The sequence below is a fragment of the Salvelinus alpinus genome, chromosome 6 (assembly GCF_045679555.1).
Source record: "Salvelinus alpinus chromosome 6, SLU_Salpinus.1, whole genome shotgun sequence".
In the NCBI taxonomy this organism is placed as follows: domain Eukaryota; kingdom Metazoa; phylum Chordata; class Actinopteri; order Salmoniformes; family Salmonidae; genus Salvelinus; species Salvelinus alpinus.
Window position 1 is genome coordinate 97,418,074 of NC_092091.1, and position 22,500 is coordinate 97,440,573.

At 51.1% G+C, this 22,500-nt stretch overlaps 1 protein-coding gene across 1 annotated transcript in view; it reads left to right on the plus strand.

The window, feature by feature from the left end:
• spock3 (SPARC (osteonectin), cwcv and kazal like domains proteoglycan 3) overlaps positions 1-22,500 on the plus strand; it is a 47,677-nt gene that overhangs the window by 13,118 nt on the left and 12,059 nt on the right. Inside the window, exons 4-7 of the mRNA XM_071408501.1 lie at positions 886-994; positions 20,619-20,727; positions 22,007-22,118; positions 22,313-22,426. Of these exons, the coding sequence (XP_071264602.1) occupies positions 886-994; positions 20,619-20,727; positions 22,007-22,118; positions 22,313-22,426 (444 nt within the window). The remainder of the gene's footprint in view (positions 1-885; positions 995-20,618; positions 20,728-22,006; positions 22,119-22,312; positions 22,427-22,500) is intronic.

Below are 22,500 nucleotides of genomic sequence, written 5' to 3' on the forward strand. Positions count from 1 at the left end.
AGGATCAGTTTATAGCTGGGGCCAGGTTAAAGCTGAAAACGTTGACCCTCTGGACAGCAACACCACAATATCATCTGACCTGGAATCAGCTGCCGTAGTAACCTCGCTCTATAGTATAAACTGAACTGGGGTCAGTTTAAGGTTGAAAACGTTGAACCTATGGACAACAACACCTATAGTACACACAGACATACACATACATCCTTGTTGAATTTTTAATGCATAATACCATTTTTCCATTACATTTTTCTCTGCTGTGTTCATAAGTCCATGCTAGGTAAAGCCCCGCCTTATCTCAGCTCACTGGTCACCATAACAACACCCACCCGTAGCACGCCCTCCAGCAGGTATATCTCACTGGTCGTCCCCAAAGCCAACACCTCCTTTGGCCGCCTTTCCTTCCAGTTCTCTGCTGCCAATGACTGGAACGAATTGCAAAAATCACTGAATCTGGAGACTCATATCTCCCTCACTAACTTTAAGCACCAGCTGTCAGAGCAGCTCACAGATCACTGCACCTGTACATAGCCCATCTATAATTTAGCCCATCCAACTACCTCATCCCCATACTGTTATTTTTATTTAAAACATTTTCTATTGTATTATTGACTGTATGTTTGTTTATTCCATGTGTAACACTGTGTTGTTGTTTGTCGCACTGCTTTGCTTTATCTTGGCCAGGTCGCAGTTGTAAATGAGAACTTGTTCTCAACTAGCCTACCTGGTTAAATAAAGGTGAAATAAATAATAAATAAATGTGTGTGTGTGTGTGTGTGTGTGTGTGTGTGTGTGTGTGTGTGTGTGTGTGTGTGTGTGTGTGTGTGTGTGTGTGTGTGTGTGTGTGTGTGTGTGTGTGTGTGTGTGTGTGTGTGTGTGTGTGTGTAGGTCTGAACCCAGATAAAGACCCCTGTCTGAAGATCAAGTGTAGCCGTCACAAAGTGTGTGTTGCAGACCACTACCAGACTGCTGCTTGTGTTAGTCAGAGGAGAGTCAGGTAGTTACCACACACAGACCACTACCAGACTGCTGCTTGTGTTAGTCAGAGGAGAGTCAGGTAGTTACCACACACACAGACCACTACCAGACTGCTGCTTGTGTTAGCCAGAGGAGAGTCAGGTAGTTACCACACACAGACCCCTACCAGACTGCTGCTTGTGTTAGCCAGAGGAGAGTCAGGTAGTTACCACACACAGACCACTACCAGACTGCTGCTGGTGTTAGTCAGAGGAGAGTCAGGTAGTTACCACACACAGACCCCTACCAGACTGCTGCTTGTGTTAGTCAGAGGAGAGTCAGGTAGTTACCACACACAGACCACTACCAGACTGCTGCTTGTGTTAGTCAGAGGAGAGTCAGGTAGTTACCACACACAGACCACTACCAGACTGCTGCTTGTGTTAGTCAGAGGAGAGTCAGGTAGTTACCACACACAGACCACTACCAGACTGCTGCTTGTGTTAGTCAGAGGAGAGTCAGGTAGTTACCACACACAGACCCCTACCAGACTGCTGCTTGTGTTAGTCAGAGGAGAGTCAGGTAGTTACCCCACACAGACCCCTACCAGACTGCTGCTTGTGTTAGCCAGAGGAGAGTCAGGTAGTTACCCCACACAGACCCCTACCAGACTGCTGCTTGTGTTAACCAGAGGAGAGTCAGGTAGTTACCACACACAGACCCCTACCAGACTGCTGCTGGTGTTAGTCAGAGGAGAGTCAGGTAGTTACCCCACACAGACCCCTACCAGACTGCTGCTTGTGTTAGTCAGAGGAGAGTCAGGTAGTTACCCCACACAGACCACTACCAGACTGCTGCTTGTGTTAGCCAGAGGAGAGTCAGGTAGTTACCCCACACAGACCCCTACCAGACTGCTGCTTGTGTTAGCCAGAGGAGAGTCAGGTAGTTACCCCACACAGACCCCTACCAGACTGCTGCTGGTGTTAGTCAGAGGAGAGTCAGGTAGTTACCCCACACAGACCCCTACCAGACTGCTGCTTGTGTTAGCCAGAGGAGAGTCAGGTAGTTACCACACACAGACCCCTACCAGACTGCTGCTGGTGTTAGTCAGAGGAGAGTCAGGTAGTTACCACACACAGACCCCTACCAGACTGCTGCTTGTGTTAGCTAGAGGAGAGTCAGGTAGTTACCACACACAGACCCCTACCAGACTGCTGCTTGTGTTAGCTAGAGGAGAGTCAGGTAGTTACCACACACAGACCCCTACCAGACTGCTGCTTGTGTTAGCTAGAGGAGAGTCAGGTAGTTACCACACACAGACCACTACCAGACTGCTGCTTGTGTTAGCCAGAGGAGAGTCAGGTAGTTACCCCACACAGACCCCTACCAGACTGCTGCTTGTGTTAGCCAGAGGAGAGTCAGGTAGTTACCCCACACAGACCCCTACCAGACTGCTGCTTGTGTTAGCCAGGGGAGAGTCAGGTAGTTACCACACACAGACCCCTACCAGACTGCTGCTTGTGTTAGCCAGAGGAGAGTCAGGTAGTTACCCCACACAGACCCCTACCAGACTGCTGCTTGTGTTAGCCAGAGGAGAGTCAGGTAGTTACCACACACAGACCACTACCAGACTGCTGCTTGTGTTAGCCAGAGGAGAGTCAGGTAGTTACCACACACAGACCACTACCAGACTGCTGCTTGTGTTAGCCAGAGGAGAGTCAGGTAGTTACCACACACAGACCCCTACCAGACTGCTGCTTGTGTTAGTCAGAGGAGAGTCAGGTAGTTACCACACACAGACCCCTACCAGACTGCTGCTTGTGTTAGCCAGAGGAGAGTCAGGTAGTTACCCCACACAGACCACTACCAGACTGCTGCTTGTGTTAGCCAGAGGAGAGTCAGGTAGTTACCACACACAGACCCTACCAGACTGCTGCTTGTGTTAGCCAGAGGAGAGTCAGGTAGTTACCCCACACAGACCACTACCAGACTGCTGCTTGTGTTAGCCAGAGGAGAGTCAGGTAGTTACCCCACACAGACCACTACCAGACTGCTGCTTGTGTTAGCCAGAGGAGAGTCAGGTAGTTACCACACACAGACCCCTACCAGACTGCTGCTTGTGTTAGCCAGAGGAGAGTCAGGTAGTTACCCCACACAGACCACTACCAGACTGCTGCTTGTGTTAGCCAGAGGAGAGTCAGGTAGTTACCCCACACAGACCACTACCAGACTGCTGCTTGTGTTAGCCAGAGGAGAGTCAGGTAGTTACCACACACACAGACCCCTACCAGACTGCTGCTTGTGTTAGCCAGAGGAGAGTCAGGTAGTTACCACACACAGACCCCTACCAGACTGCTGCTTGTGTTAGCCAGAGGAGAGTCAGGTAGTTACCACACACAGACCACTACCAGACTGCTGCTTGTGTTAGTCAGAGGAGAGTCAGGTAGTTACCCCACACAGACCCCTACCAGACTGCTGCTTGTGTTAGCCAGAGGAGAGTCAGGTAGTTACCACACACAGACCACTACCAGACTGCTGCTTGTGTTAGTCAGAGGAGAGTCAGGTAGTTACCCCACACAGACCCCTACCAGACTGCTGCTTGTGTTAGCCAGAGGAGAGTCAGGTAGTTACCACACACACAGACCACTACCAGACTGCTGCTTGTGTTAGCCAGAGGAGAGTCAGGTAGTTACCCCACACAGACCACTACCAGACTGCTGCTTGTGTTAGCCAGAGGAGAGTCAGGTAGTTACCACACACACAGACCCCTACCAGACTGCTGCTTGTGTTAGCCAGAGGAGAGTCAGGTAGTTACCACACACAGACCCCTACCAGACTGCTGCTTGTGTTAGCCAGAGGAGAGTCAGGTAGTTACCACACACAGACCACTACCAGACTGCTGCTTGTGTTAGTCAGAGGAGAGTCAGGTAGTTACCACACACAGACCCCTACCAGACTGCTGCTTGTGTTAGCCAGAGGAGAGTCAGGTAGTTACCACACACAGACCACTACCAGACTGCTGCTTGTGTTAGCCAGAGGAGAGTCAGGTAGTTACCACACACAGACCACTACCAGACTGCTGCTTGTGTTAGTCAGAGGAGAGTCAGGTAGTTACCACACACACAGACCCCTACCAGACTGCTGCTTGTGTTAGTCAGAGGAGAGTCAGGTAGTTACCACACACACAGACCACTACCAGACTGCTGCTTGTGTTAGCCAGAGGAGAGTCAGGTAGTTACCACACACAGACCCCTACCAGACTGCTGCTTGTGTTAGCCAGAGGAGAGTCAGGTAGTTACCACACACAGACCACTACCAGACTGCTGCTTGTGTTAGTCAGAGGAGAGTCAGGTAGTTACCACACACAGACCACTACCAGACTGCTGCTTGTGTTAGTCAGAGGAGAGTCAGGTAGTTACCACACACAGACCCCTACCAGACTGCTGCTTGTGTTAACCAGAGGAGAGTCAGGTAGTTACCACACACAGACCCCTACCAGACTGCTGCTGGTGTTAGTCAGAGGAGAGTCAGGTAGTTACCCCACACAGACCCCTACCAGACTGCTGCTTGTGTTAGTCAGAGGAGAGTCAGGTAGTTACCCCACACAGACCACTACCAGACTGCTGCTTGTGTTAGCCAGAGGAGAGTCAGGTAGTGTCGTGGAAAATCATTTTCAAATACAACGCTTACCAGAACTTTTAAAATCAAACATGCTCTTTATTGCAACTGTACAGCCCACCGGCATGACCCCGCGGAACCCACCCCGCGGAACACACCCCGCGGAACACACACCGCGGAACACACACCGCGGAACACACACTCCGCTTCCCAACCCCGGTTCCAACATTTATACATAAATAGCATATGGGTCCACCCCATATGCAAATAAGCATACTTCCCCTAATTTTCCCTGCCATCATTATCTTTTTAGTTCAGGCTTCCTGCTTGTTCACGCCTACTAACGCCCATTATCTGCTTTCAGTTAAATTATAATAGTGGCCAGACCCATGCTTGTCTTAAAAATAATCTATGTCCATCTACCCTCTAGGCCTATGACTCAACCCTGTATTTAATTCAATGCCCCAGCATGTTCTCTGGTATGTCCTTATTGGAATTGGCAGACTCTATGTCTCTTCTTGTCATTAGTGTCCAGTTGCCTTAAGCATATTTCTCTGGTATGTGTGCTTTTAGTGGAATGTGTAGACTATAAGTCTAGTGTGTCCAATTATTCTAGGTGCCCATGTGTCTGGTCAGTCTGTCAGCACAATGGAGAAAATAAGAGGGCCAGCTTATGTTACTACTACAATTACTACTACAGTAGTTACCCCACACAGACCCCTACCAGACTGCTGCTTGTGTTAGCCAGAGGAGAGTCAGGTAGTTACCCCACACAGACCCCTACCAGACTGCTGCTGGTGTTAGTCAGAGGAGAGTCAGGTAGTTACCCCACACAGACCCCTACCAGACTGCTGCTTGTGTTAGCCAGAGGAGAGTCAGGTAGTTACCACACACAGACCCCTACCAGACTGCTGCTGGTGTTAGTCAGAGGAGAGTCAGGTAGTTACCACACACAGACCCCTACCAGACTGCTGCTTGTGTTAGCTAGAGGAGAGTCAGGTAGTTACCACACACAGACCCCTACCAGACTGCTGCTTGTGTTAGCTAGAGGAGAGTCAGGTAGTTACCACACACAGACCCCTACCAGACTGCTGCTTGTGTTAGCTAGAGGAGAGTCAGGTAGTTACCACACACAGACCACTACCAGACTGCTGCTTGTGTTAGCCAGAGGAGAGTCAGGTAGTTACCCCACACAGACCCCTACCAGACTGCTGCTTGTGTTAGCCAGAGGAGAGTCAGGTAGTTACCCCACACAGACCCCTACCAGACTGCTGCTTGTGTTAGCCAGGGGAGAGTCAGGTAGTTACCACACACAGACCACTACCAGACTGCTGCTTGTGTTAGCCAGAGGAGAGTCAGGTAGTTACCCCACACAGACCCCTACCAGACTGCTGCTTGTGTTAGCCAGAGGAGAGTCAGGTAGTTACCCCACACAGACCCCTACCAGACTGCTGCTTGTGTTAGTCAGAGGAGAGTCAGGTAGTTACCACACACAGACCACTACCAGACTGCTGCTTGTGTTAGTCAGAGGAGAGTCAGGTAGTTACCACACACAGACCACTACCAGACTGCTGCTTGTGTTAGCCAGAGGAGAGTCAGGTAGTTACCACACACAGACCACTACCAGACTGCTGCTTGTGTTAGTCAGAGGAGAGTCAGGTAGTTACCCCACACAGACCCCTACCAGACTGCTGCTTGTGTTAGCCAGAGGAGAGTCAGGTAGTTACCACACACAGACCCCTACCAGACTGCTGCTTGTGTTAGCCAGAGGAGAGTCAGGTAGTTACCACACACAGACCACTACCAGACTGCTGCTTGTGTTAGTCAGGGGAGAGTCAGGTAGTTACCACACACAGACCACTACCAGACTGCTGCTTGTGTTAGCCAGAGGAGAGTCAGGTAGTTACCACACACAGACCACTACCAGACTGCTGCTTGTGTTAGCCAGAGGAGAGTCAGGTAGTTACCACACACAGACCCCTACCAGACTGCTGCTTGTGTTAGTCAGAGGAGAGTCAGGTAGTTACCACACACAGACCCCTACCAGACTGCTGCTTGTGTTAGCCAGAGGAGAGTCAGGTAGTTACCCCACACAGACCACTACCAGACTGCTGCTTGTGTTAGCCAGAGGAGAGTCAGGTAGTTACCACACACAGACCCCTACCAGACTGCTGCTTGTGTTAGCCAGAGGAGAGTCAGGTAGTTACCCCACACAGACCACTACCAGACTGCTGCTTGTGTTAGCCAGAGGAGAGTCAGGTAGTTACCCCACACAGACCACTACCAGACTGCTGCTTGTGTTAGCCAGAGGAGAGTCAGGTAGTTACCACACACAGACCCCTACCAGACTGCTGCTTGTGTTAGCCAGAGGAGAGTCAGGTAGTTACCCCACACAGACCACTACCAGACTGCTGCTTGTGTTAGCCAGAGGAGAGTCAGGTAGTTACCCCACACAGACCACTACCAGACTGCTGCTTGTGTTAGCCAGAGGAGAGTCAGGTAGTTACCACACACACAGACCCCTACCAGACTGCTGCTTGTGTTAGCCAGAGGAGAGTCAGGTAGTTACCACACACAGACCCCTACCAGACTGCTGCTTGTGTTAGCCAGAGGAGAGTCAGGTAGTTACCACACACAGACCACTACCAGACTGCTGCTTGTGTTAGTCAGAGGAGAGTCAGGTAGTTACCCCACACAGACCCCTACCAGACTGCTGCTTGTGTTAGCCAGAGGAGAGTCAGGTAGTTACCCCACACACAGACCACTACCAGACTGCTGCTTGTGTTAGTCAGAGGAGAGTCAGGTAGTTACCACACACAGACCACTACCAGACTGCTGCTTGTGTTAGTCAGAGGAGAGTCAGGTAGTTACCACACACAGACCACTACCAGACTGCTGCTTGTGTTAGCCAGAGGAGAGTCAGGTAGTTACCACACACAGACCACTACCAGACTGCTGCTTGTGTTAGCCAGAGGAGAGTCAGGTAGTTACCACACACAGACCCCTACCAGACTGCTGCTTGTGTTAGTCAGAGGAGAGTCAGGTAGTTACCACACACAGACCCCTACCAGACTGCTGCTTGTGTTAGCCAGAGGAGAGTCAGGTAGTTACCCCACACAGACCACTACCAGACTGCTGCTTGTGTTAGCCAGAGGAGAGTCAGGTAGTTACCACACACAGACCCCTACCAGACTGCTGCTTGTGTTAGCCAGAGGAGAGTCAGGTAGTTACCCCACACAGACCACTACCAGACTGCTGCTTGTGTTAACCAGAGGAGAGTCAGGTAGTTACCACACACAGACCCCTACCAGACTGCTGCTGGTGTTAGTCAGAGGAGAGTCAGGTAGTTACCACACACAGACCCCTACCAGACTGCTGCTTGTGTTAGTCAGAGGAGAGTCAGGTAGTTACCCCACACAGACCACTACCAGACTGCTGCTTGTGTTAGCCAGAGGAGAGTCAGGTAGTTACCCCACACAGACCCCTACCAGACTGCTGCTTGTGTTAGCCAGAGGAGAGTCAGGTAGTTACCCCACACAGACCCCTACCAGACTGCTGCTTGTGTTAGCCAGAGGAGAGTCAGGTAGTTACCCCACACAGACCCCTACCAGACTGCTGCTTGTGTTAGCCAGAGGAGAGTCAGGTAGTTACCACACACAGACCCCTACCAGACTGCTGCTGGTGTTAGTCAGAGGAGAGTCAGGTAGTTACCACACACAGACCCCTACCAGACTGCTGCTTGTGTTAGCTAGAGGAGAGTCAGGTAGTTACCACACACAGACCCCTACCAGACTGCTGCTTGTGTTAGCTAGAGGAGAGTCAGGTAGTTACCACACACAGACCCCTACCAGACTGCTGCTTGTGTTAGCTAGAGGAGAGTCAGGTAGTTACCACACACAGACCACTACCAGACTGCTGCTTGTGTTAGCCAGAGGAGAGTCAGGTAGTTACCCCACACAGACCCCTACCAGACTGCTGCTTGTGTTAGCCAGAGGAGAGTCAGGTAGTTACCCCACACAGACCCCTACCAGACTGCTGCTTGTGTTAGCCAGGGGAGAGTCAGGTAGTTACCACACACAGACCCCTACCAGACTGCTGCTTGTGTTAGCCAGAGGAGAGTCAGGTAGTTACCCCACACAGACCCCTACCAGACTGCTGCTTGTGTTAGCCAGAGGAGAGTCACGTAGTTACCACACACAGACCACTACCAGACTGCTGCTTGTGTTAGCCAGAGGAGAGTCAGGTAGTTACCACACACAGACCACTACCAGACTGCTGCTTGTGTTAGCCAGAGGAGAGTCAGGTAGTTACCACACACAGACCCCTACCAGACTGCTGCTTGTGTTAGTCAGAGGAGAGTCAGGTAGTTACCACACACAGACCCCTACCAGACTGCTGCTTGTGTTAGCCAGAGGAGAGTCAGGTAGTTACCCCACACAGACCACTACCAGACTGCTGCTTGTGTTAGCCAGAGGAGAGTCAGGTAGTTACCACACACAGACCCCTACCAGACTGCTGCTTGTGTTAGCCAGAGGAGAGTCAGGTAGTTACCCCACACAGACCACTACCAGACTGCTGCTTGTGTTAGCCAGAGGAGAGTCAGGTAGTTACCCCACACAGACCACTACCAGACTGCTGCTTGTGTTAGCCAGAGGAGAGTCAGGTAGTTACCACACACAGACCCCTACCAGACTGCTGCTTGTGTTAGCCAGAGGAGAGTCAGGTAGTTACCCCACACAGACCACTACCAGACTGCTGCTTGTGTTAGCCAGAGGAGAGTCAGGTAGTTACCCCACACAGACCACTACCAGACTGCTGCTTGTGTTAGCCAGAGGAGAGTCAGGTAGTTACCACACACACAGACCCCTACCAGACTGCTGCTTGTGTTAGCCAGAGGAGAGTCAGGTAGTTACCACACACAGACCCCTACCAGACTGCTGCTTGTGTTAGCCAGAGGAGAGTCAGGTAGTTACCACACACAGACCACTACCAGACTGCTGCTTGTGTTAGTCAGAGGAGAGTCAGGTAGTTACCCCACACAGACCCCTACCAGACTGCTGCTTGTGTTAGCCAGAGGAGAGTCAGGTAGTTACCACACACAGACCACTACCAGACTGCTGCTTGTGTTAGTCAGAGGAGAGTCAGGTAGTTACCCCACACAGACCCCTACCAGACTGCTGCTTGTGTTAGCCAGAGGAGAGTCAGGTAGTTACCACACACACAGACCACTACCAGACTGCTGCTTGTGTTAGCCAGAGGAGAGTCAGGTAGTTACCCCACACAGACCACTACCAGACTGCTGCTTGTGTTAGCCAGAGGAGAGTCAGGTAGTTACCACACACACAGACCCCTACCAGACTGCTGCTTGTGTTAGCCAGAGGAGAGTCAGGTAGTTACCACACACAGACCCCTACCAGACTGCTGCTTGTGTTAGCCAGAGGAGAGTCAGGTAGTTACCACACACAGACCACTACCAGACTGCTGCTTGTGTTAGTCAGAGGAGAGTCAGGTAGTTACCACACACAGACCCCTACCAGACTGCTGCTTGTGTTAGCCAGAGGAGAGTCAGGTAGTTACCACACACAGACCACTACCAGACTGCTGCTTGTGTTAGCCAGAGGAGAGTCAGGTAGTTACCACACACAGACCACTACCAGACTGCTGCTTGTGTTAGTCAGAGGAGAGTCAGGTAGTTACCACACACACAGACCCCTACCAGACTGCTGCTTGTGTTAGTCAGAGGAGAGTCAGGTAGTTACCACACACACAGACCACTACCAGACTGCTGCTTGTGTTAGCCAGAGGAGAGTCAGGTAGTTACCACACACAGACCCCTACCAGACTGCTGCTTGTGTTAGCCAGAGGAGAGTCAGGTAGTTACCACACACAGACCACTACCAGACTGCTGCTTGTGTTAGTCAGAGGAGAGTCAGGTAGTTACCACACACAGACCACTACCAGACTGCTGCTTGTGTTAGTCAGAGGAGAGTCAGGTAGTTACCACACACAGACCCCTACCAGACTGCTGCTTGTGTTAACCAGAGGAGAGTCAGGTAGTTACCACACACAGACCCCTACCAGACTGCTGCTTGTGTTAACCAGAGGAGAGTCAGGTAGTTACCACACACAGACCCCTACCAGACTGCTGCTGGTGTTAGTCAGAGGAGAGTCAGGTAGTTACCCCACACAGACCCCTACCAGACTGCTGCTTGTGTTAGTCAGAGGAGAGTCAGGTAGTTACCCCACACAGACCACTACCAGACTGCTGCTTGTGTTAGCCAGAGGAGAGTCAGGTAGTTACCCCACACAGACCCCTACCAGACTGCGGCTTGTGTTAGCCAGAGGAGAGTCAGGTAGTTACCCCACACAGACCCCTACCAGACTGCTGCTGGTGTTAGTCAGAGGAGAGTCAGGTAGTTACCCCACACAGACCCCTACCAGACTGCTGCTTGTGTTAGCCAGAGGAGAGTCAGGTAGTTACCACACACAGACCCCTACCAGACTGCTGCTGGTGTTAGTCAGAGGAGAGTCAGGTAGTTACCACACACAGACCCCTACCAGACTGCTGCTTGTGTTAGCTAGAGGAGAGTCAGGTAGTTACCACACACAGACCCCTACCAGACTGCTGCTTGTGTTAGCTAGAGGAGAGTCAGGTAGTTACCACACACAGACCCCTACCAGACTGCTGCTTGTGTTAGCTAGAGGAGAGTCAGGTAGTTACCACACACAGACCACTACCAGACTGCTGCTTGTGTTAGCCAGAGGAGAGTCAGGTAGTTACCCCACACAGACCCCTACCAGACTGCTGCTTGTGTTAGCCAGAGGAGAGTCAGGTAGTTACCCCACACAGACCCCTACCAGACTGCTGCTTGTGTTAGCCAGGGGAGAGTCAGGTAGTTACCACACACAGACCACTACCAGACTGCTGCTTGTGTTAGCCAGAGGAGAGTCAGGTAGTTACCCCACACAGACCCCTACCAGACTGCTGCTTGTGTTAGCCAGAGGAGAGTCAGGTAGTTACCCCACACAGACCCCTACCAGACTGCTGCTTGTGTTAGTCAGAGGAGAGTCAGGTAGTTACCACACACAGACCACTACCAGACTGCTGCTTGTGTTAGTCAGAGGAGAGTCAGGTAGTTACCACACACAGACCACTACCAGACTGCTGCTTGTGTTAGCCAGAGGAGAGTCAGGTAGTTACCACACACAGACCACTACCAGACTGCTGCTTGTGTTAGTCAGAGGAGAGTCAGGTAGTTACCCCACACAGACCCCTACCAGACTGCTGCTTGTGTTAGCCAGAGGAGAGTCAGGTAGTTACCACACACAGACCCCTACCAGACTGCTGCTTGTGTTAGCCAGAGGAGAGTCAGGTAGTTACCACACACAGACCACTACCAGACTGCTGCTTGTGTTAGTCAGGGGAGAGTCAGGTAGTTACCACACACAGACCACTACCAGACTGCTGCTTGTGTTAGCCAGAGGAGAGTCAGGTAGTTACCACACACAGACCACTACCAGACTGCTGCTTGTGTTAGCCAGAGGAGAGTCAGGTAGTTACCACACACAGACCCCTACCAGACTGCTGCTTGTGTTAGTCAGAGGAGAGTCAGGTAGTTACCACACACAGACCCCTACCAGACTGCTGCTTGTGTTAGCCAGAGGAGAGTCAGGTAGTTACCCCACACAGACCACTACCAGACTGCTGCTTGTGTTAGCCAGAGGAGAGTCAGGTAGTTACCACACACAGACCCCTACCAGACTGCTGCTTGTGTTAGCCAGAGGAGAGTCAGGTAGTTACCCCACACAGACCACTACCAGACTGCTGCTTGTGTTAGCCAGAGGAGAGTCAGGTAGTTACCCCACACAGACCACTACCAGACTGCTGCTTGTGTTAGCCAGAGGAGAGTCAGGTAGTTACCACACACAGACCCCTACCAGACTGCTGCTTGTGTTAGCCAGAGGAGAGTCAGGTAGTTACCCCACACAGACCACTACCAGACTGCTGCTTGTGTTAGCCAGAGGAGAGTCAGGTAGTTACCCCACACAGACCACTACCAGACTGCTGCTTGTGTTAGCCAGAGGAGAGTCAGGTAGTTACCACACACACAGACCCCTACCAGACTGCTGCTTGTGTTAGCCAGAGGAGAGTCAGGTAGTTACCACACACAGACCCCTACCAGACTGCTGCTTGTGTTAGCCAGAGGAGAGTCAGGTAGTTACCACACACAGACCACTACCAGACTGCTGCTTGTGTTAGTCAGAGGAGAGTCAGGTAGTTACCCCACACAGACCCCTACCAGACTGCTGCTTGTGTTAGCCAGAGGAGAGTCAGGTAGTTACCCCACACACAGACCACTACCAGACTGCTGCTTGTGTTAGTCAGAGGAGAGTCAGGTAGTTACCACACACAGACCACTACCAGACTGCTGCTTGTGTTAGTCAGAGGAGAGTCAGGTAGTTACCACACACAGACCACTACCAGACTGCTGCTTGTGTTAGCCAGAGGAGAGTCAGGTAGTTACCACACACAGACCACTACCAGACTGCTGCTTGTGTTAGCCAGAGGAGAGTCAGGTAGTTACCACACACAGACCCCTACCAGACTGCTGCTTGTGTTAGTCAGAGGAGAGTCAGGTAGTTACCACACACAGACCCCTACCAGACTGCTGCTTGTGTTAGCCAGAGGAGAGTCAGGTAGTTACCCCACACAAACCACTACCAGACTGCTGCTTGTGTTAGCCAGAGGAGAGTCAGGTAGTTACCACACACAGACCCCTACCAGACTGCTGCTTGTGTTAGCCAGAGGAGAGTCAGGTAGTTACCCCACACAGACCACTACCAGACTGCTGCTTGTGTTAGCCAGAGGAGAGTCAGGTAGTTACCCCACACAGACCACTACCAGACTGCTGCTTGTGTTAGCCAGAGGAGAGTCAGGTAGTTACCACACACAGACCCCTACCAGACTGCTGCTTGTGTTAGCCAGAGGAGAGTCAGGTAGTTACCCCACACAGACCACTACCAGACTGCTGCTTGTGTTAGCCAGAGGAGAGTCAGGTAGTTACCACACACACAGACCCCTACCAGACTGCTGCTTGTGTTAGCCAGAGGAGAGTCAGGTAGTTACCACACACAGACCCCTACCAGACTGCTGCTTGTGTTAGCCAGAGGAGAGTCAGGTAGTTACCACACACAGACCACTACCAGACTGCTGCTTGTGTTAGTCAGAGGAGAGTCAGGTAGTTACCCCACACAGACCCCTACCAGACTGCTGCTTGTGTTAGCCAGAGGAGAGTCAGGTAGTTACCCCACACACAGACCACTACCAGACTGCTGCTTGTGTTAGTCAGAGGAGAGTCAGGTAGTTACCACACACAGACCACTACCAGACTGCTGCTTGTGTTAGTCAGAGGAGAGTCAGGTAGTTACCACACACAGACCACTACCAGACTGCTGCTTGTGTTAGCCAGAGGAGAGTCAGGTAGTTACCACACACAGACCACTACCAGACTGCTGCTTGTGTTAGCCAGAGGAGAGTCAGGTAGTTACCACACACAGACCCCTACCAGACTGCTGCTTGTGTTAGTCAGAGGAGAGTCAGGTAGTTACCACACACAGACCCCTACCAGACTGCTGCTTGTGTTAGCCAGAGGAGAGTCAGGTAGTTACCCCACACAGACCACTACCAGACTGCTGCTTGTGTTAGCCAGAGGAGAGTCAGGTAGTTACCACACACAGACCCCTACCAGACTGCTGCTTGTGTTAGCCAGAGGAGAGTCAGGTAGTTACCCCACACAGACCACTACCAGACTGCTGCTTGTGTTAGCCAGAGGAGAGTCAGGTAGTTACCCCACACAGACCACTACCAGACTGCTGCTTGTGTTAGCCAGAGGAGAGTCAGGTAGTTACCACACACAGACCCCTACCAGACTGCTGCTTGTGTTAGCCAGAGGAGAGTCAGGTAGTTACCCCACACAGACCACTACCAGACTGCTGCTTGTGTTAGCCAGAGGAGAGTCAGGTAGTTACCCCACACAGACCACTACCAGACTGCTGTTTGTGTTAGCCAGAGGAGAGTCAGGTAGTTACCACACACACAGACCCCTACCAGACTGCTGCTTGTGTTAGCCAGAGGAGAGTCAGGTAGTTACCACACACAGACCCCTACCAGACTGCTGCTTGTGTTAGCCAGAGGAGAGTCAGGTAGTTACCACACACAGACCACTACCAGACTGCTGCTTGTGTTAGTCAGAGGAGAGTCAGGTAGTTACCCCACACAGACCCCTACCAGACTGCTGCTTGTGTTAGCCAGAGGAGAGTCAGGTAGTTACCACACACAGACCACTACCAGACTGCTGCTTGTGTTAGTCAGAGGAGAGTCAGGTAGTTACCCCACACAGACCCCTACCAGACTGCTGCTTGTGTTAGCCAGAGGAGAGTCAGGTAGTTACCCCACACAGACCACTACCAGACTGCTGCTTGTGTTAGCCAGAGGAGAGTCAGGTAGTTACCACACACACAGACCCCTACCAGACTGCTGCTTGTGTTAGCCAGAGGAGAGTCAGGTAGTTACCACACACAGACCCCTACCAGACTGCTGCTTGTGTTAGCCAGAGGAGAGTCAGGTAGTTACCACACACAGACCACTACCAGACTGCTGCTTGTGTTAGTCAGAGGAGAGTCAGGTAGTTACCACACACAGACCCCTACCAGACTGCTGCTTGTGTTAGCCAGAGGAGAGTCAGGTAGTTACCACACACAGACCACTACCAGACTGCTGCTTGTGTTAGCCAGAGGAGAGTCAGGTAGTTACCACACACAGACCACTACCAGACTGCTGCTTGTGTTAGTCAGAGGAGAGTCAGGTAGTTACCACACACACAGACCCCTACCAGACTGCTGCTTGTGTTAGTCAGAGGAGAGTCAGGTAGTTACCACACACACAGACCACTACCAGACTGCTGCTTGTGTTAGCCAGAGGAGAGTCAGGTAGTTACCACACACAGACCCCTACCAGACTGCTGCTTGTGTTAGCCAGAGGAGAGTCAGGTAGTTACCACACACAGACCACTACCAGACTGCTGCTTGTGTTAGTCAGAGGAGAGTCAGGTAGTTACCACACACAGACCACTACCAGACTGCTGCTTGTGTTAGTCAGAGGAGAGTCAGGTAGTTACCACACACAGACCCCTACCAGACTGCTGCTTGTGTTAACCAGAGGAGAGTCAGGTAGTTACCACACACAGACCCCTACCAGACTGCTGCTGGTGTTAGTCAGAGGAGAGTCAGGTAGTTACCCCACACAGACCCCTACCAGACTGCTGCTTGTGTTAGTCAGAGGAGAGTCAGGTAGTTACCCCACACAGACCACTACCAGACTGCTGCTTGTGTTAGCCAGAGGAGAGTCAGGTAGTTACCCCACACAGACCCCTACCAGACTGCTGCTTGTGTTAGCCAGAGGAGAGTCAGGTAGTTACCCCACACAGACCCCTACCAGACTGCTGCTGGTGTTAGTCAGAGGAGAGTCAGGTAGTTACCCCACACAGACCCCTACCAGACTGCTGCTTGTGTTAGCCAGAGGAGAGTCAGGTAGTTACCACACACAGACCCCTACCAGACTGCTGCTGGTGTTAGTCAGAGGAGAGTCAGGTAGTTACCACACACAGACCCCTACCAGACTGCTGCTTGTGTTAGCTAGAGGAGAGTCAGGTAGTTACCACACACAGACCCCTACCAGACTGCTGCTTGTGTTAGCTAGAGGAGAGTCAGGTAGTTACCACACACAGACCCCTACCAGACTGCTGCTTGTGTTAGCTAGAGGAGAGTCAGGTAGTTACCACACACAGACCACTACCAGACTGCTGCTTGTGTTAGCCAGAGGAGAGTCAGGTAGTTACCCCACACAGACCCCTACCAGACTGCTGCTTGTGTTAGCCAGAGGAGAGTCAGGTAGTTACCACACACAGACCCCTACCAGACTGCTGCTGGTGTTAGTCAGAGGAGAGTCAGGTAGTTACCACACACAGACCCCTACCAGACTGCTGCTTGTGTTAGCTAGAGGAGAGTCAGGTAGTTACCACACACAGACCCCTACCAGACTGCTGCTTGTGTTAGCTAGAGGAGAGTCAGGTAGTTACCACACACAGACCCCTACCAGACTGCTGCTTGTGTTAGCTAGAGGAGAGTCAGGTAGTTACCACACACAGACCACTACCAGACTGCTGCTTGTGTTAGCCAGAGGAGAGTCAGGTAGTTACCCCACACAGACCCCTACCAGACTGCTGCTTGTGTTAGCCAGAGGAGAGTCAGGTAGTTACCCCACACAGACCCCTACCAGACTGCTGCTTGTGTTAGCCAGGGGAGAGTCAGGTAGTTACCACACACAGACCCCTACCAGACTGCTGCTTGTGTTAGCCAGAGGAGAGTCAGGTAGTTACCACACACAGACCCCTACCAGACTGCTGCTTGTGTTAGCCAGAGGAGAGTCAGGTAGTTACCCCACACAGACCACTACCAGACTGCTGCTTGTGTTAGCCAGAGGAGAGTCAGGTAGTTACCCCACACAGACCACTACCAGACTGCTGCTTGTGTTAGCCAGAGGAGAGTCAGGTAGTTACCACACACAGACCCCTACCAGACTGCTGCTTGTGTTAGCCAGAGGAGAGTCAGGTAGTTACCCCACACAGACCACTACCAGACTGCTGCTTGTGTTAGCCAGAGGAGAGTCAGGTAGTTACCCCACACAGACCACTACCAGACTGCTGCTTGTGTTAGCCAGAGGAGAGTCAGGTAGTTACCACACACACAGACCCCTACCAGACTGCTGCTTGTGTTAGCCAGAGGAGAGTCAGGTAGTTACCACACACAGACCCCTACCAGACTGCTGCTTGTGTTAGCCAGAGGAGAGTCAGGTAGTTACCACACACAGACCACTACCAGACTGCTGCTTGTGTTAGTCAGAGGAGAGTCAGGTAGTTACCCCACACAGACCCCTACCAGACTGCTGCTTGTGTTAGCCAGAGGAGAGTCAGGTAGTTACCCCACACAGACCCCTACCAGACTGCTGCTTGTGTTAGTCAGAGGAGAGTCAGGTAGTTACCACACACAGACCACTACCAGACTGCTGCTTGTGTTAGCCAGAGGAGAGTCAGGTAGTTACCACACACAGACCACTACCAGACTGCTGCTTGTGTTAGTCAGAGGAGAGTCAGGTAGTTACCCCACACAGACCCCTACCAGACTGCTGCTTGTGTTAGCCAGAGGAGAGTCAGGTAGTTACCACACACACAGACCACTACCAGACTGCTGCTTGTGTTAGCCAGAGGAGAGTCAGGTAGTTACCCCACACAGACCACTACCAGACTGCTGCTTGTGTTAGTCAGAGGAGAGTCAGGTAGTTACCACACACAGACCACTACCAGACTGCTGCTTGTGTTAGCCAGAGGAGAGTCAGGTAGTTACCACACACAGACCACTACCAGACTGCTGCTTGTGTTAGCCAGAGGAGAGTCAGGTAGTTACCACACACAGACCACTACCAGACTGCTGCTTGTGTTAGCCAGAGGAGAGTCAGGTAGTTACCACACACACAGACCACTACCAGACTGCTGCTTGTGTTAGTCAGAGGAGAGTCAGGTAGTTACCCCACACAGACCACTACCAGACTGCTGCTGGTGTTAGCCAGAGGAGAGTCAGGTAGTTACCACACACAGACCACTACCAGACTGCTGCTTGTGTTAGCCAGAGGAGAGTCAGGTAGTTACCACACACAGACCCCTACCAGACTGCTGCTTGTGTTAGCCAGAGGAGAGTCAGGTAGTTACCACACACAGACCCCTACCAGACTGCTGCTTGTGTTAGCCAGAGGAGAGTCAGGTAGTTACCACACACAGACCACTACCAGACTGCTGCTTGTGTTAGCCAGAGGAGAGTCAGGTAGTTACCACACACAGACCACTACCAGACTGCTGCTTGTGTTAGTCAGAGGAGAGTCAGGTAGTTACCACACACAGACCACTACCAGACTGCTGCTTGTGTTAGCCAGAGGAGAGTCAGGTAGTTACCACACACAGACCACTACCAGACTGCTGCTTGTGTTAGCCAGGGGAGAGTCAGGTAGTTACCACACACAGACCACTACCAGACTGCTGCTTGTGTTAGTCAGAGGAGAGTCAGGTAGTTACCCCACACAGACCACTACCAGACTGCTGCTTGTGTTAGCCAGAGGAGAGTCAGGTAGTTACCACACACAGACCCCTACCAGACTGCTGCTTGTGTTAGTCAGAGGAGAGTCAGGTAGTTACCACACACAGACCACTACCAGACTGCTGCTTGTGTTAGTCAGAGGAGAGTCAGGTAGTTACCACACACAGACCCCTACCAGACTGCTGCTTGTGTTAGTCAGAGGAGAGTCAGGTAGTTACCACACACAGACCACTACCAGACTGCTGCTTGTGTTAGTCAGAGGAGAGTCAGGTAGTTACCACACACAGACCCCTACCAGACTGCTGCTTGTGTTAGCCAGAGGAGAGTCAGGTAGTTACCACACACAGACCACTACCAGACTGCTGCTTGTGTTAGCCAGAGGAGAGTCAGGTAGTTACCCCACACAGACCCCTACCAGACTGCTGCTTGTGTTAGTCAGAGGAGAGTCAGGTAGTTACCACACACAGACCCCTACCAGACTGCTGCTTGTGTTAGCCAGAGGAGAGTCAGGTAGTTACCACACACAGACCACTACCAGACTGCTGCTTGTGTTAGTCAGAGGAGAGTCAGGTAGTTACCCCACACAGACCCCTACCAGACTGCTGCTTGTGTTAGTCAGAGGAGAGTCAGGTAGTTACCACACACAGACCCCTACCAGACTGCTGCTTGTGTTAGTCAGAGGAGAGTCAGGTAGTTACCACACACAGACCCCTACCAGACTGCTGCTTGTGTTAGTCAGAGGAGAGTCAGGTAGTTACCACACACAGACCACTACCAGACTGCTGCTTGTGTTAGCCAGAGGAGAGTCAGGTAGTTACCACACACAGACCACTACCAGACTGCTGCTTGTGTTAGTCAGAGGAGAGTCAGGTAGTTACCACACACAGACCCCTACCAGACTGCTGCTTGTGTTAGTCAGAGGAGAGTCAGGTAGTTACCACACACAGACCCCTACCAGACTGCTGCTTGTGTTAGCCAGAGGAGAGTCAGGTAGTTACCACACACAGACCACTACCAGACTGCTGCTTGTGTTAGTCAGAGGAGAGTCAGGTAGTTACCACACACAGACCCCTACCAGACTGCTGCTTGTGTTAGTCAGAGGAGAGTCAGGTAGTTACCACACACAGACCACTACCAGACTGCTGCTTGTGTTAGTCAGAGGAGAGTCAGGTAGTTACCACACACAGACCACTACCAGACTGCTGCTTGTGTTAGTCAGAGGAGAGTCAGGTAGTTACCACACACAGACCCCTACCAGACTGCTGCTTGTGTTAGTCAGAGGAGAGTCAGGTAGTTACCCCACACAGACCCCTACCAGACTGCTGCTTGTGTTAGCCAGAGGAGAGTCAGGTAGTTACCACACACAGACCACTACCAGACTGCTGCTTGTGTTAGCCAGAGGAGAGTCAGGTAGTTACCACACACAGACCCCTACCAGACTGCTGCTTGTGTTAGTCAGAGGAGAGTCAGGTAGTTACCACACACACAGACCACTACCAGACTGCTGCTTGTGTTAGCCAGAGGAGAGTCAGGTAGTTACCACACACAGACTCACTCACTCACTCACTCACTCACTCACTTACTCACTCACTCACTCACTCACTCACTCACTCACTCACTCACTCACTCACTCACTCACTCACTCACTCACTCACTCACTCACTCACTCACAGACACACAGACACACACGGACACACACACACACAGACACACTCTCACACTCACACTCTCACACACACACTCCATCACTGTGTTCTAGTGGTTCTGTTACTACTAGACTCTGGTTCAGCTGTGACTGGACACCATGTTCTGACACATAACTGGATGTTGTGTGTGTATAGTGTGAAGGAACCGGGCCTGTCTCTGAGTCCAGGGGCCAAATGCAGGCGCTGTCCAGTGGTCCATCCTTCTCCTGTGTGTGGTACTGACGGACACAGCTACTCAACCAAGGTAATACACACATTAATACACAATACACAGACATATAGACACATATAACATACTATAGATACATAATCCTGTCCTCATTCACCCTGTTAAAACTTCTTATGGCTGAGATCCCGCTAACGGGATCGATATGACAACAGCCATTGAAAGTTCAGGGCACCAAATTCAAACAACAGAAATCTCATAATTAAAATTCCTCAGACATTCATGTGTCTTATACCATTTTAAATGTAATCTTGTTGTTAATCCCACCAAAGTGTCCGATTTCAAATATGCTTTTTCAGCGAAAGCACCACAAACGATTATGTTAGGTCACCACAAAACCACAGATAAGCACAGCCATTTTTCCAGCCAAAGATAGAAGACAAAAAGCAGAAATAGAGATAAAATGAATCACTAACCTTCAGAATCCCAGGAATCCCAGGTTCACAATAAATGCTTGATTTGTTCGATAATGTCCGTTATTTATGTCCAATTAGCTACTTTGGTTAGCGAGTTTGGTAAACAATTCCAAAGTCACGAAGCGCGTTCACTAAAACCTGACAAAATGTCCAAAAGTTCCGTAACAGTCAGTAGAAACATGTCAAACGATGTATTGAATCAATCTTTAGAATGTAGTTAACATACATCTTGAATAACGTTCCAACCGGAGAATTAAATCGACTTCAGATGAGCGATGGAACGGAGCTCCCTCTCATGTGAACGCGCATGGTCAAAGAATGGTTACCTCATGGCAGTGGTGAAAGCATGGTCAGGTCATGGCAGACCTGACTAATTCTCCTCTCATTCGCCTTCACAGTAGAGTCATCAGACAAAGTTCTACAGACTGTTGACATCTAGTGGAAGCCGTAGGAAGTGAATACTCATTCATATCTCGCTGGGATTTTATGGTTGAAACACGACTAGCCTCAGAATTTCCACTTCCTGTTTGGATTGTTTCTCAGGTTTTTGCCTGCCATATGAGTTCTGTTATACTCACAGACATAATTCAAACAGTTTTAGAAACTTCAGAGTGTTTTCTATCCAATACTAATAATAATATGCATATATTAGCAACTATGACTGAGGAGCAGGCCGTTTACTCTGGGCACCTCTGTGCACCTTTCATCCAAGCTACTCAATACTGCCCCTGCAGCCATAAGAAGTTAACACAACTATTTACTATAGATAACACTACTAAATACCCTCTCTCTCTCTCTCTCTTTCTCTCTTCCTTTCTCAACCCATCTCTCCCTCTCTCCCTCCCCCCTCTCTCTCTCTCTCTCTCCCCTCTCCCCTCCAGTGTAAGTTGGAGTATCAGGCATGTATCTCAGGGAAGCAGATATCAGTCAAGTGTTCTGGCCAGTGTCCCTGTCCTGCTGTCCTTCCTGAATACAGCACAGCAGAGAAGACAGGTACACACACACACACACACACACACACACACACACACACACACACACACACACACACACACACACACACACACACACACACACACACACACACACACACACACACACACACACACACACACAACTGCCTGATGAGCAACCTTAACACCTTGGATTCTCTGTTTCATCCTGTGTGTGTGTGTGTGTGTGTGTAGAGTGCAGTGAGTCAGACATAAAGGAGGTGGTGGGTCGGTTAAGAGACTGGTTCAGAGTTCTACTGGAGAACGGAAACAACAAGAAACTCAAGACACACATACCTCAGAAAAACAGTCAGTACCTCCTCTCTCCCTCTCTCTCTCTCTCCCTGTCTCTCTCTCTCTCTCTGTCTGTCTCTCTCTCTCTC